The following is a 15,644-nucleotide window of genomic DNA, read 5'->3' as shown; positions in this document are numbered from 1 at the left end:
ACCACCAATGCCCCACCATACACCCACATGCACCAACACCTACACCCCACCATATGCACACACAACTCCCCCAAATACATAAGACTAAGAAGTTATTTTTAGTTATTACGTAATCGCTGCTATATACACAATGCAAACACAAATCATGACAAAAAAACATATTTTGTAATAAAATTTAAGGTATGTTATAGTAGGTGTTTGACTTTTAGTGTATGATTTGGGGTATTTTTTCTGGTTTTAAGGTAGTACCCCCCCTTCTCTCCCAAAAGGGGTTTTTTTGGGGGCAGGGGGTAGGACGTCTGGTCCCAAGATGGTGACCAGGGGTCGGGGCAACTGTCAAGGGGCATCAGTAGAGGACTTTGATGTCTTTCATTTTTTGGTAGTGTTGTAGTGATGTTGTGGCTGTGTTGGTCCAAGGATCGTGCAAGAGACAAGGATTCTTTGAGTGATAACTTTTTATTGGACAGACCGCATGGATAATGTTAGACAAGCAATTTTACTTGAAAACAGTTTGCATTTGGAGCTGGAACCTTTGGCATCACTGTCTTTAAGTTGTTATAAAGGTGTAATTGGTGGGATGTTAATGATCTTGTCTGCCCTCTCATGCTCCCTCCCCCCCCATGGGACGTCTCATTAGAAGCTGCTGCGTAGCAAAAGGCAGAGAATATAGTTAAAAATGCTGCAGTTGTTACTTCAACTGGTGAATGGCATTCCACCTGCTGAAGGAGAGGATCTGAGCAAGTACTACACATTTCCAATGGTGAAAACTAAAAGGGAGCAGCAAATGATATGGCCCGTGTTTGGACTACCTCAGATAAGATGGTGCATAATTTTGGAATATTGATATTTTTGAACATTTCAACCTGCAGTAACTGAGTCTGGCTCCGTGCATTGATATACAGTAAAAGCTCTGTTATCCTGCATCCCCCAGGAATGCCTGTTTGGGGCACTGCTTCTCCTGCCACATCTGGGGCATCGCTGACCCTCCCACAAAACAGGGAGGCAAGCCCCGTGAAGCCTGTTATGCCCCTGGGCCATGGGGGCTCAGCAGCGCAGGCAGCTTTGCTCTGGGCTGTAAGGGCTTGGAGAAACCAGAAGTGCCACAGTAGGCACTTCCGGTTTCACTTTTCCTTACAAGCCAGCATGCCAGTTAACAGAGCATGCTGGCTTGTAAGGTTAATGGAGATTTTACTGTAGATGAAAGGAAGTTGGGGGCAGTAGTACTAAAAGAGGCATTTACTAATTCTTAAGTGTGTTTCATCTTACCATCTTTAGATGGCAAATTTTGTACTTCCACAAAATGCTACTGTACTGCACAACAGCACTTGTGGTAAAGGGGATACACCTCCTGTTCTCGTGATTGGATTTGGAATGGGACAGTCCTTAAGCCTGAAATTCATGAAGACCTCAAACCAGTACAGAGTTGAAGAGTTAACCTTCAGTTACAGTTTGTCTGATGTGGCTTTCTTCCCTGGTTCCTCAACTGCAGGTGAGGTGAAAATTCACGGTTCTTTCCATTGTTTAACTATTCTAGATGCATACATGTATAATACTTTTTTTTTATTAAATGTTGTCTAAGAGATTATAGTCACAACAAATGTAAATGTTCTGTTACAGGAACAATGGAAGTCTCTCAAAAAACTGATATTCAGGCAAACTTGGGTACAAGATACCGATGCATCAGTACAGACCAGGTCAATATGAAGAATGTCAATGTTACTCTTAGCAATGTTACGCTTGAAGCATATCTTGTGAATAATACCTTAAGTGTAAATGGTAAGTATTTCCTTTACAAAACAAACCAAAGAAACACTAGCAAGCAAATCTTTAGTCTTTCTTTATGCTAGATTTTTCGTGGTTTGCATCACTAGAAATAAGTAATAAAAGAGACTTGGTGTAATATCACAAAAGGCCACTTTACAGATATGGGTTTATAGTCTCAGTTCAGTTCTCCTGCCTGAAAATATCTCAACAGAAGAAACTGGCAATGTATCAACAAAACTATTGTAAAAGTATTATTTGAGTTTCTCTACAGGTCATAAGACAAGTATTTAGTGGAGATAAATAGGACCAACTTTCAGGATAAGGGTGATCAGTATCTATTTCCATACCTCCAGTCTATCCCATCTTTTCCACATAATATTGTCTCCTCTCTTTCCTATTAGTTTTTTCTCTCTTGCCTTTCCAGATGTTTTTACATGTTAAAGAAATTCCAGGTCATACCTACCTTTTGTAACAACTGGGTAAGGTTTTCCTTAATTTAAATACCAGTGTTGAATGACTTGACTGGTTCAGCCACTTCTATTCCTGATGCTCCTTGTCAGCAGCGTGCAATTCTGATGGCACAGTTAATGTTTAATACATGAAATTCTACTTCTCATGTGTCTTTTTTAGCTTGGGCAGGCTGTCTTCTCCCAACTTAACAAATAAAAGCTGCCACTGTAGAAAGGGAGACCTGGAGTACCTCCTAGTGGCAATCTGTTATTCTCCTGGAAGGGAAGTCTGCAGGAAGAAGTCAGCTCAGTTTTTGCCCTACTGAAGAATCAGTGTGACATGTAGTGCTTTGATAATTTCAAATAATAATAAGTGCAGTAATTTCAGTACTGGTCTCTGCTGGCCAGGTACAGCTCTGCATCCTGGTTTGAATATATTCTTAGATATTACAGAGAACTTAAAATGACCTCCATGAAAATGCATATCTGGATTGTATCTAGGGGCTGACTTCTGAGAAGTAAGATTCTTCCCTAAACTTACAAGGTTGCAACACACAGAGTTGTTAGTGCTGGCAGTAATTGTAGCTGGGGGATTGATCAGCAGATGGGAGAACACAATGGCATGCCCTTATGCTTTGAGGGAATGGTTAGCTGCTCTGAGCCAAGACCCAACAGGCCTTCCATGAAGCACTGTGGGCCAGGGAGGGGAACAACCCATTCTTCCACTGAAGAAAAAGCTTCCTTGCCCCCATTTCCCCTTGAAATGGAAAAAGATACCCAAGATGACGTACCTGCATTTTGTATGTATTCTGAGATGGTTGTAGATTGTAGATGAACTATGAGTAGAGGTGCACCAATTAATTGATCCATATCGGATTGGCACCAATAAAAGAAAAATTGACATTATCAGCAATCGGCTTTTTTTGGCTGGTGTAGCTCATTAATGTCACTGATAAATGCTGCATGCATGCACGTGGCCAGGAATGCAACCCAGCAGCTTGAAGAGCAACGTCTGACCAGTGAAGGGGTGGGTGGGGGGAGGCAGACTGATGCCCCCATGGCAAGGGAGTGGGGCAGGGGCAGGCGCTGCCCAGCCAGGGCAGAGTGCAGGACAGAGCCATGGGTGGCTAATCTGGGGGGGGTGGCTCTCTGTGGCTGTGCACACCCCTAGGGGAGGCATGAGGGGCATGTGCCCCCCAGACTTGTGCACAGGGCTAGGGCAAGCTGCCTGCTGCGGGCTTGGGGTTGGGGGGGGCTAAGCTGGGGCTGCCCTCAGGGTGGGCGGTAGTGGCACTGGGAGGGGGAGGGCTATAAGGAATTTTGGGGTGGCTATAACTCACCCTGTAGCCACCCCTCTCAGCACCACTGCTGCCACCACCCATCCCTGCCCCAGCCTACCCTGAATGCAGCCCTGGTCCAGCCCCCTCCCCCCTACTGGGAGGAGTCCAATGCAGCCTGTCCTCACCCCACGTGCAAATCCAGGGGACTCATGCCACCCATGGCTCCCCTGTGGGTCCGTGCAGAGGTAGGGAGCCACACTGCCCATATGAGCTGCCCATGGCTCCGTCCTTCAACCCACCCTGCCCAAGCTGGGCAGCACCTGCCCTTGCCCCAGCCCCATTCCCTCCATCACCATGGGGGCCTCAATTGGCCGTCCCACGCCTCTTCCCCCGCCACAGACTTACCAGCCATCAGATCAGTATTGGCCAATATGGCTGGTTAATAATCGGTTATTGGTATCGGCCAAAAAAATCTTTATTGGTGCACCCCTAACTATGAGCATGGGAGAGTCCCTCTCTATCTCTAACCCACAATAAAAGTTATGGAGTGAGAAATTTTATGGCATATCTTTCTAAAATCTTTGCTTGGTTCACATAACCAGCAGTAACCTGCAAAGCATCTAGGCTAAGCTCTAGAAGTAGTTCCCGTGGAGTTGAGTAATGAAACAAATACAGTAATGCAACTCTAGCTGCAAGTCTCACTTATCCACATAAAATGGATAAATATGGTGCTTTTTGTCTCTCTTTGCAAACATTCCGCATTGATCCTGCTTTGAAACATAATCCTGCATAGTGGCACTTTCCTTGCTGGGACTTCTACTGCTGATTTAAAAGGCTACAATGTGGGAGGCTTGGCAGAATAGCTTCTAAAAACCAGGAACTTGCTGCCAGGAGTCTCTGAATGCTCTTGGCAAACAGTATGGAGCTGCAGTCACTGCCTCCTCTCCCTGTCGTGTCCCGTCCCCCCCCCCCCCCCCCCCACGCATCCTGATACCTTTCCTTCCCTTTTGTTACTGACCTGGATGAAAAGAAAGAAGAGCAGTTTATTGGTGATGCCTAAAGCAGGAACTGTTTTGGACTTGGGAGAACCCGCTTCTGTATGCAGGCCTGTTTCTTGAAACTGAAAGAAAGGAACAGGATGGAGCTGATAAAGAGTTGCTCCCACTAATGAGTACCTAGCAATACAGAGCAGCCTCTGGATTATATTGGAGTTTGGAACTGAAGCTTATCCTGGTACTCCTCTGGAAGATGTTCAAGCCTCCACTGTTTCAAGGCAATGGAGGGCTCCTTGCAACCATTAAATAAGGCCCTGGTCACAACTGGTTTCTGCCTGAAGGGAAAGATTAGGAAGAGGCTCCCTGAAGGCTGGCTTGCAGATAGAGGAGGTGGCTCTTACAGGCTAATCTCCATTGGGCAGGCAGCCAACAGATTAGCCTTGTTGTGATCTGCAAGCAGAGGGAGCTGGCTGCACTACTACAAATACAGCTTACTTTGACCCACTCCTTGGTGAAAATACAAACTAATGGCTAAATAGCTTCTGTTTTGCCATGAGCTGCTTTTCAGAACATGAAAAGGACATGGACATCCTCTTTAAGTTATGCTTTGAGAAGCTGTAAAACTGAGTGCTTAGGGGAAAAAAAGAAGTGACACTGACCAGCTTTTCATTTGTACTGATAATGGATCAAAGGCCCAGGAGCAGCCCGCTCCCAACACGGCCCTGGGGCCCTGCTGTGATGCTCTCTCTGCTTGGAGCCCTTTGATTCTCTCCTCTGCCCCCCAGCATCCCTGGGGGCAGCTGCGCAGGGCAGAGACCACCGCAGCCGGCCCGTTCTCCGCTCCCTGCTGCGGAAGTGGAAAGGGCAGTAGCAAAGGCCACGTCCCCCAGCTTTGTACTGACATGAAAAAGAACGAGATGACTTTTTTTAATGGAAAGCATAGTTAATTTGTGGAATTCATTATCGTGGGAGGTTGTGGAGGTAGAGAGCATAGCCAGATTCAAAAAGGGCCTGGATAAATTCATGGATGTTAAGATCTGTTCTTGGCTACTGAACATAAATGGTTGTGTTTATGGTTGGAGATGTTTCTTGTAGCTTCTCTAAATAAATGATGGGTGCCAGGGTGGCTATTGATGGATTACTCTAGTGATATCTAATTCAATGCTTTCCCTCTATAGCAGTGGTTCCCAACCTCTTTTGTACCAGGACTCATTTGTAAACATTGGCCGGTCCTGACACCCATTGCCCCTCACACCCAACCTGCTGCCTCTTGCCCCCAGGTCCCAGCTCCCAGTGTGTGGGGCAGGGGGTAAGTACATGGGGTAGAGAGTATGTGTGTGAGGCAGGGGGAGCCCCAAGCAGCCCCTTGCAAGCTGGAACTCTGCCAGCCTGCAAGGAAGAAAGCCAGTTTCCCACGTTTCTCCTTTGAAGGAGAATCAGTTGTTTGTTTGTTTTTTTAAAGTTTGTTTGCAGCCCTTTCATATATTCTTGTAACCCATTTTTGGGTCACGACCCATGGGTTGAGAAATGCTGCTGTATAAGCATCTATTACTGCTACTGTTGGAGACAGGATACTGAGCAGATGGATCATTGGTCTGACACAGTATGTCGCTTTTATTTTATTAGGGGTACAATTAGCTAGAATTTTTATTTAAAATCTTTTGGTTCTTAATACTAAAGAGGAACTTAAACCACTTGGTCTGTAGTCTGTGCCATTCTGCTTGCTATTTGTCACTTTTTTTCTTTTTCCTTCATTCTTCAGAATCTGAATGTACTGGAGACAAATCGAAAACTACTATTGCTACTACAACTGCCAGGCAGACTACTAGCCAGGTGCCTACCACTACTAGCCCAGCACCAACCACACTGCCACAGAACCCAGCGGTTGGTAAATACAATGTGACTGGTAAAAACGGGACCTGTGTACTTGCTTCTATGGGGTTGCAGCTTAATGTATCCTATGGAAAGAAAGACGGAAAGGTATGTGTTCTTTATTCTTGCCTTCAAACCTAAAATTCTTTCTTATATTGAGAGCCAGCATAATTATTTTAGGTGCCCTATACTTCATTTGTAGACAGAACTGTAGTATTTAATCATGGTTATGTTTCAGTTCAGTTGTAGTATGAACTAAAAAAACAAATAGTCCAAGTATTCAGAGACTGTAGAACAAGTACAAACCAGTCATAAATGTGTTTTATTTTGTTTTTTTCCCTTGATGTGTCACAAGCAGGCCACAAAAAAAACTTAGAGGCATGTCTGTCTCCTGTTGGATGTCACTAGAAATCAGTGTCTTTGAAAACATTCCCCTTACTTCTCATGCATCAAATGCCAAAGAAGTCATGTGGGTGCGTTTAAGTGCATGTTTGGTGCTACTTGCATGCACGCAAGTGGTGCTGGGCATAACCAGTGCTTGGCTAATAGTGGATAGATCACCTTTTTATCAGCGTGTGTTTTACATAGAGCAGGAGTGAGTGGAGGAGGTGTTGCATGACACTTTCTTATGCCATCTGAAACCAATGTGAACAGGGCCTACCTGTTTCCACTTTATTTAGGATGGTAAATATGCCAGAGCCTTAAATTCAAATGCAATACATTTCACTAGGCCATGGGAATAGCAAACAGTTAAGAACAGCAGAAGTGAATCACGGAAATAGGCAATGAAGACACAGCTTAAATTTGCCTTGTTAAATACCACGATTTAGTCTGGTAGTATCTGAATAAGAACAAACTTTCAAATTCTCCAAGAGAGAATAAGTGACAACTAGACTGTTGGTTGTTTCTCTGGGTATTGTTAAAGGGCCCCAAACCAGTCGAATACAAAATTTCCGATTATGAGTTTTCAGTTTCACACAGCTTTAGTCGACCTGGATTAATTTTTAGCAGGTGGAATTTTAGTCTGTACAGACTTCCTAGGCTTCCTAGTACTTTGCCACAGAAGCTAGAGGTTCTTTCCATTTGTCCTTACTTAGCCTGGCATCCCATCCCTCCTCCTCCTCCTGTGAAGCTCTGCTATCAGACCTGCAGGTTCCTGCATAGGCACCTAGACCCATGGTGCTCAACCCTTTTGGCCCTGCGGGTTAGATAAGTGGCACAGGGCCTCTCTGGGCCAGATGGGGTCTGGGGGCCTGGCACCTTGCCCTCCTGCCCCCTGGATCCTGGGATTGGCCCATGGGGTCTGGTACCACCCCCACCCAACCCTGTGCACTGGGATCAGACACTGGATCCAACCTGCAGGGCTCAAGGCTCTCCAGGGTCTGGAGATTTGGCATCAGGGGAGCAGTACCACCAAATTTCTAGACTTATCTGGCCCATGGGGCTCCCATGACATGATGCTGTGGACTGGATCTGGCCTGTGGACCAGGGGTTGAGTACCCTGACCTAGACCATTTAAAAAAAAGATGGCTGGTTTTGCAGCAGGAATCCCAGTTTGAGGGAGGTGGTTGTATTCTGACAAACAGTGGAAAGGTTCATTAGTGAGATCAAGAGCTATGGATTTTTCAGAGCCTCTTGGTTGAAGGTTGCTCTGAAATAAGAAGCAGAGGAAAGGACATTCAGGCAAATCCTAGGTACAACCTTAGTTTTTATCGGCTGTGGTGTCTGAAGCAGAGGGGTGGGCTGCAAACTTTCACTGGAAAGTCTGAAGAACTGGTCACAAAATAACTTTAAAAGCCTTCAGAATGCAGCAGCCGGTCCCCTGACCCTGTCTGGGTTTACGTGGTTTTATCTGAAGAGTTATAGGTAATGTGGTATAGTGCTGAAAACAGTGAACTTGGCTGGAAGGGGAAGTATGTGAACCAGAGTGGGCCAGATGGTGGTTCATTGACTTGTGGGGAAATATGCTGCAGCAACTTTAACTGTAGGTTATCACTCTGTTCTGTGCAACCTAGTTAGCTAATTCTACAACATTAAATTCTAGCACTAATTTTTCTAACCTACCAAATGATGGGAAGTTTTAAATGGCTGGTTGTGTGAGGGAGTTTGTCAGTCAGGCCTACCAACCTGTCAGAGCCCTGGTGGTATGTTCTTCCTCATTCTCCTAGCTCTAGGGAGCTTTGGATGGGTCTAAAACAACATAGTCATTTTTTGCCTTTATCTTGGCAATATTTGAGCCTACTTCAAGGATGATTTGGGTGTTAATTTTTAGGTAACTTGACAAAAAGAAAAGAATTCTCCCCAGAAGGCTTGTGGAAGTGCCTTTCTAAGCCAGTTCAGATGGCTTCAAACAGGGGTGGCCAGCCTGTGATACACGTAGCACAAGCAGCCTCTGGATGCAACATGCATCTGGCTGGGGAGGAGATAGGCAGCATAGCTGCAGATATGGCAGGAAATGCAATGCAGAGCTGCAGATCAGGCAGGGGATGGGGATCTGAGTGACACTCAAGAAAGATGCAGAGGGCCTGCCTAAAGGGTTGGTCCCCACTCACTTAAAACATCTAGCCCACAGTTAGTTGTCAAAACAGGAGTGTCTGAAATAAATGTCAGAGTGTACGTGTGATACAGTTCAGCATTTTAAAATGTGTACAGGTTTCCCTCGCTCTGTGCTGTACGTGTGTTCCTGGAAAAAGGCTCATAACTCAAACTCGTATAAAGGGAACCCACTTTACAATGTAACAAATAGGGATATGTTCCAAGACCTTGACTGTACTGACCCCCCAGATCCTTTTCTACCGTTTTTACAAGACGGTTTCGGTACTCACCAGCAGCAGACCAGCATATGCAAGGCACGAGGCACTATCATAATGGGGATGGCAACTACAGAAACGTGTCGCAGACAACGAGCAAAGAGCACAGATCCACATCGGGGACTATATTTTGGTGCTCGTCACTCCCATAATGCACCGCACAAAGCAACTGACTGTGGATTTCCACCACACAGATTGTATAAGAGTGAATTCACTTTGCACATAATAAATTTTTGGTAAAAAAAGGGTCATCGCATAAGAGCAATTTGCACATACAGAACCCACATAAAGCAAAGGAAACCTGTATTTCTAAGGGGTTGTCTTATATGTTGTGAGCTCGTTCCCTTTGATTTGCTTTTTCTCTCTAGTGTCAAAGCAGAATGTTTGGTTTATCAGTTTGCCTTCATTTCAGTGAAGCAAGGCACTAATGCAGTGTTGGTGGCAGCTCAAGGTTCTCCTCTAGCTTCTGAATATGGTACTAGCTGCCTTGCTTACAAAATGCAGCCTGAGTTCAAAGTTCAGATTTGGCTGCATCCAGTAAGACCACAGCAAAAACTGGGTGGGACTATGACCTTTCTGCTCCTTCAGCTTGGGGCTAGTTGGTGTCAACTGGTAACTGATATAACACACAGCAGCCTGTAAAAAATAGCCCCCTTCTTGCATCTGAGTGGAAGCCAGGTAGAAGTTTTCTGAACAGTTTTTATTGTAAGGTACTAAAACCAAGATGATTATCAAACAGGGTGCCGTGAGATCCTTCTAAGGGTGCCACATAATATTAGCACTATTGTTAGAGGTGCAAACACGTAGACACAATTAACAAGCTAAACCCAGAGAATTCACACTGTTAAAACTATTCTGAACCGATGCGGGCTTTTGGTATTCTTTGCAACAAAAGAATTGCTTTATTAAATATTTTCTGTAGTTAAAAATGAGTGAATTTTTTAATGGGCTGCTGCCAAATTCAAAGAAATTGCAGAAGGTGCTTTAAGTTGAAAAGGATGTTACACTAGTGGTTTTCCATCTGCTTTTCTTTCATGTACAGACTGGATTAGACGTGCTGAATTTCATCCCACCTAATACATCTGTCTCTGGAAATTGTGACAATTCCTCAGCCTTCTTGAACTTGACTTTTGGGAAAGCCAAGCTCACCTTCCACTTCATTCGGGTAAGAGTATTTGGCCACAGTATCTTGCACTGCTGTCAAGTAGTTCCAGGTTGAAATTACTTTGAACAAGGCCACGTTTGGGAAAACTTTCCCTTCCCCTTATCTTGCCATGAGAAAATGGCAGTTTTATGGGAAAGGGTGGGGGAATTCTCTAACCTATACATTCTGGAGCCAATGAAACCAAGCAGGAGAGCTAGGAGTTATGTCTGAGCTACTTAGCTTTAGAAATGCCCCTTTCTAAAAATATTCCGAACCTCCCCACCATTTTCTTTTCCTCAAGAGCATGGACTAGACCAGGGGTGGGTGATTATTTTGTGCAGAGGGCTGCTTACTGAGTTTTGGCAAGCCATTGAGGACTGCATGACAGGCAGCTTAGGGCAGATTAATATTACTTTTCTAAATTTTTTAGGGGCCAGATAGAATGCCCTGGCAGGCCACTCAGGCCCCCGGACTGCATTTTGCCCACCCCTGGCACTAGATGGTCACCCTCAGTGGCAGTACTGGCAATGCCATTACTTTGAAACAACTTAAATTCAATAAAGCTTTCAGAGAATGATCATGCACTAGCTAAGGCAGGATTGTGAATGTGTCTTTCAGCAAATCCTGTGAAGGAAGGAATTGAATGAAGCCCTCATATTGCACACTGTTGAGCTACTCTGTGGTGTCTTCTGTGGCAGTTTACCATCTTGCCAGAAGCTGTATAGCTTTTGTTTCCTTTGTAACCACAACATATGTCCATAACAGTTGATTCTCAGACTTCTCTCTTGAAAGGACTTCACTTGATCACCCTGAAATCCCCCAGTTGTCAGCTTTTCAAGGGACCTACTGGGCATGTTTACATGAGACGCTAGAAGCGCAGTAGACTAATTCTACATCGCATTAGTGCGGCAGGCAAAAGCCATGCTAATGTGCAGTAGAATTAGTCTGCTGCCTATTAGTGTCACCTAAAATGCATGTGCTGGTGCTGCTGTGCAGTTGTGCTGATTACTGCAGATTATTACAGGAACTAAATTAAATGCTCAGTAACCAATGCACATTAATGCATGTATAGATGTACCTACTGACTCTTAAACTCAGCTTTAATTTAAGCAGGGTGTTCCCAGTGTGTCTAGGTATCACCTGCAGCCCCCCCCTTTTTTTTTTTGGAGCAACCAGTGACCCAGAACTGCCCCTTTTTGAAATGGCCCTTCAGGGGTAATGCTTTGGAAACCCCTGACATAAGCCTTAACTGTGCAGGTTCCACAGCCTGCATGCATTAGAGCATGGCTGTCAAATTCATAAGGCCCTGCAGGCCAGGTGAGGGGCGCAGGGCTAGTCTGCAGACTGGCCCCACGTGCTGCAGATCCAAGATGCATGAGCACAATGGGCCAAATAATAGGTTTACCTCCCTGGACTGCATCTCTTGACACCTTGCATTAGAGGGATCCTACCACTATCACAGGAAGAGCATTGTGCCTTTTGTTAAACAAGGCAAATACACTGGAGCTAACCACTGCATGATCTTGAGATAAGCACCAGTTCTGCTAGTGGAGCTGTCACAGAGATAGAGGGGTGTGGGAAGATAATGTTTCATGACTGACTTCTCTGCCCCTGCCAGGGGGTCAGCTGCTGTGATCCAGTTGCTACTTCAGACTGAGACCAAGTTGCCTTCTTTTTAACCTTTTATTGCCTCCTTTTCTGTCCCCAAGCAAATTGTTCCCTCTCCCCACCATGGTTTTCTTCTCTAAAAATGTAGTTGGTGTCATTCTAGAACGTCTTTCCCTGCTGCAACACCTCGACTAGAGGATGCTTTGGAAACTTTTCAACTAGTGCACTGAGCTAAGACCTAAATGGCTAGAATTAAGTTTGTTAAATGGTATTTTCAAAAGTCAAATAATCGCTTATCTTTTTCTTTAAAGAACACAAGTATTGAGAAGTTTTTCCTGCAAGGTGTCACCGTGAACACAACTTTGCCTCCTGAAGCCAAAAGTAAGGGTTTTTCAAATGTCTTATCTGAACTAGACTAACTGCACATCTAAGTCAGAGTGTCTAGATATAATGAAGACTGCAGTAGAAAGGGTGACGTGTATTTTCTTCCTTAACTACTAAGCCCTAAGGAATAAGCAGCATCAATTTTTGTTGCAAACAACTCTGTAACATGCTGTTCTCTATGCAGAACCACAGTTTGAGGCTGTGAACAACAGCATGAGTGCGCTTGGTGCTTCGGTGGGAAATTCCTACATGTGTCATGCAGAGGAGAATCTCTTGGTCACACAAGGAGCTTTTGTCAACCTGTTCAACGTTCAGGTCCAAGTTTTCAAGATTGACGGAGACAAATTTGGGGCAGGTAAGAGTTGCTCTGTCAGTAATAGGGCATACTTTAAGTATAAACTGCAAAATCATTCAGAATGTTTAAGCTTTTACTAACTTAAGCATATGTTTACATCCTTCTTTCAAAGTTTCAGGCCTTCGACATTTTGGAGCCTATTCCATAATATCAATCTACTGAGCAGTAAGGCATCACCATGTAACCATGTGCAGCAGCTACTGCACAGTAGATTAGCCTAATACACAGTTTTTTCTACTACCTATAAATACAGGTAGATTAACTGCACATTAGCTACTGCATAGTAGTGCATGCATAGACAGCTGACTGGAAGCATATTGCTCCTGGTTAGCCTAGGCAATAAGGGGGGAGGGAAGTGCCCCTCCCTGGGCAGCTGCCTCCCAGCCCCGATCAGATCAGAATACAGTGCTGGGAAATTGTCCCTTCCCCCAGCAACTATTTCCCAGCCCTGTGCCCTGATCTGACTGGGATGTGGGGCTGGGAGGCAGCTGTCCCAGAGGCAGGACAGCTCCACCCACATCCCATCTTCCCCTCCCTATCCCCAAGCCCAGCCCTGACTCCCATGCCGCCTGCTAGCCCGGGGCTGGCACCCAGAGGAGCCTGGAAGTCCCTGTGGCTTCTGTAGGGAGAGCAGAACAGAGCAGGAGTAGCTGAATTGCTTCACTGAATTGCTCGCATTAGGATCAAATTTGCTCCTCAGGGGTGCATGTGTAGACATGCTCCCAAGGAAAGTATACTGTGAAATAAGCTTACAGTGCATTAATTACATGTGTAGATGCTCCCATAGACAGCAAGACTTAAGGCTCTGGATTAAGATGAGTTCATCAAGTGTGTAACTTTCCTTGAGATAACTAGTGCACAGTGGGGTGCTAGATGGTCCAGAAAACTCTTGTCTCCATTATATTTAATGGAAGAAGCTCTTTTCTTAGAAGAGCTACATTCAGATGTTCTCCCTCTTGCTTTGAGAGTCCCTCTTCCCTACAAATCTTAGACAGTAACAGCAAAGATCTGTAGATGTGTGCATCCTAGCAGCTTTAAGTGGTGTCTAGTAGGAGGGGGAGTCTGCCTAGGGTAATGAGTGGGATTATATAGTTGGGAATAGTTGAGGAGGGGCTTAGCTAAATGACCTCCTGAGGTCCCTTCCACCCCAATTTTCTATGGTTCCAGTGGCTCTCTTAACATGTTGAAAGCGATGTAGGTAAATATATTATGTTGCATGTGCCTAACATGACCTTTCCCCCTCTCTCCCCAGTGGAAGAATGCCAGCTGGATGAAAACAACATGTTGATCCCTATCATAGTAGGTGCAGCTCTTGCTGGACTTGTCCTGATAGTCTTGATTGCTTATTTGATTGGCAGAAAGAGAAGCCATGCTGGATATCAGACAATTTAATGACTTGCACTTAGACTAATTAGATACAGAGCAGTTGCAAGAAGCAAATAAATTGTGTTCCCCTGCATTAAGATTGGTATTATAAGGGAAAACAGCCTTTCCTGCAAAATGCTTCTTGTTAAGTCTGCCTTATTAAATGTGAAATCCATCTTGCAGCATTTAACTATGCACAAAGGAATAACTTCTGAAATTCTGGTGGCTAATTTTGCTAACTAGTTTAAACATTTACCCGCTTAGAAACAAGCTGCAGTTTTTGAGGGTGTTTTTTCTGAAACGGACTGCATTAATGTCAGTTAAAGATTCCAGACTTGTGTGTAGTTAGTTCACATTCACTCAACTTCTGATTTTATTAAGCCTAACAAAGGGAATATATTCACTCTGATACTACCATCCTGCGATGGAAGTTTAATTATACTGATTTAAAGTATAAGCAATGACTGACAACATGAAAATCTAAACCCCACCTTGTCTCCTGGGTGCGTATTTTTACTAAGCTTTAAACACAATGCCTGGCATATGCAGGGTGTAAACAATGCAATACTCAAACCCTATAGGAACTCATTTACAATTGGACAACTCCCCTCTTTGGTACTTTTGATGCCCTGCCAGCTTGTTAGAAGCTGGCACTTTTTTAAATGTAAAAAAAATGGGTGTTTATTTTTATTTACATTTTTTTGTAAAGTGAATTTCAGTCTCTTCTGTTGGAAGCTCCAGAGATCCTGTTTCTGCACATGTGTACAATATCGATCTCAATCTGCTGATTCTCTTGCTTTAACCTTGGCTGGGGGTTGTACACTTCAAGGATCAGTTCTGATGTATGCATTGCCTGTAACAATGCTAATAAAGACATCTTTTTTTTTTTCTGTATATGATCTGTCACTACCTTGCTCTTGGGTATTTCCAATCAAATAGCAAACTAAGCTTCCTGCACAACTGCACACTCTTAAACTAGGCCGGAGACTACAACTCTAAGCTCCTGGCAAGTAGGTCCTACTAGCTCAGGGTGGGCAGTTATTTCAGACAAGGTGCCACTTACCGGGTTTTAGCAAGCTGTTAAGGGCTGCATGGGTGCCCTGCCCTCTGGTCACCATCTCGACTGGAAGTTCCCACCCTCTAACCCTCAACCTTTGCCCCCTCCCCCCCCCCAATACTCCTTTCAGCAAGTGGTTTTGCCATCTCAGAACCAGAAAAACAAATTATATTCTAAAAATCAAACATCTACAACGTTCATTAATTTAATTTTTAAAAAATTGTTGTCCTGGTTTACATGTGTTTGAGTAGCATACACAGAGGTGATTGCACGATGGCTTAAAATGAAGTTTTAAGTGGATATAGGTTTGGGGGAGGGTACAGATGTGGGTGGGGGGTTGTGAGGAGGTGAATAGGTGTGGGTGTGGAGTGAGAGGATGTGTGTATATAGTCATGTGGAGTGTGTGAAGGAGTGTGGGGATCTGTATGTATGGCAGTGTAAGGGGGGATATGGGTGCATGTGTATGGGCGGGGGGTGCTTGTGGAACTTGCCCTATGAACACATGCATGCACTCTGTCATTGCATGTGCATGCACACAGACACGCACACACCCCCACCCCC

General features: G+C 44.6%; 1 protein-coding gene across 1 annotated transcript in view; it reads left to right on the top strand.

Moving 5' to 3' along the window:
- The window catches only part of LAMP1 (lysosome associated membrane protein 1), a 40,946-nt gene extending 26,026 nt beyond the window's left edge, over positions 1–14,920 (top strand). Inside the window, exons 3-9 of the mRNA XM_090021920.1 lie at positions 1,276–1,489; positions 1,618–1,776; positions 6,251–6,468; positions 10,213–10,335; positions 12,234–12,303; positions 12,491–12,661; positions 13,914–14,920. Of these exons, the coding sequence (XP_089878046.1) occupies positions 1,276–1,489; positions 1,618–1,776; positions 6,251–6,468; positions 10,213–10,335; positions 12,234–12,303; positions 12,491–12,661; positions 13,914–14,053 (1,095 nt within the window). The 3' untranslated portion in view covers positions 14,054–14,920. The remainder of the gene's footprint in view (positions 1–1,275; positions 1,490–1,617; positions 1,777–6,250; positions 6,469–10,212; positions 10,336–12,233; positions 12,304–12,490; positions 12,662–13,913) is intronic.
- Positions 14,921–15,644: the final 724 nt, after the last annotated feature.

This window comes from Crocodylus siamensis, chromosome 1, assembly GCF_052110815.1.
Source record: "Crocodylus siamensis isolate JL-2025a chromosome 1, ASM5211081v1, whole genome shotgun sequence".
NCBI lineage: Eukaryota > Metazoa > Chordata > Crocodylia > Crocodylidae > Crocodylus > Crocodylus siamensis.
Note: the sequence above shows the minus strand (reverse complement) of the source record. Positions and strands in the feature narration are given on the sequence as shown.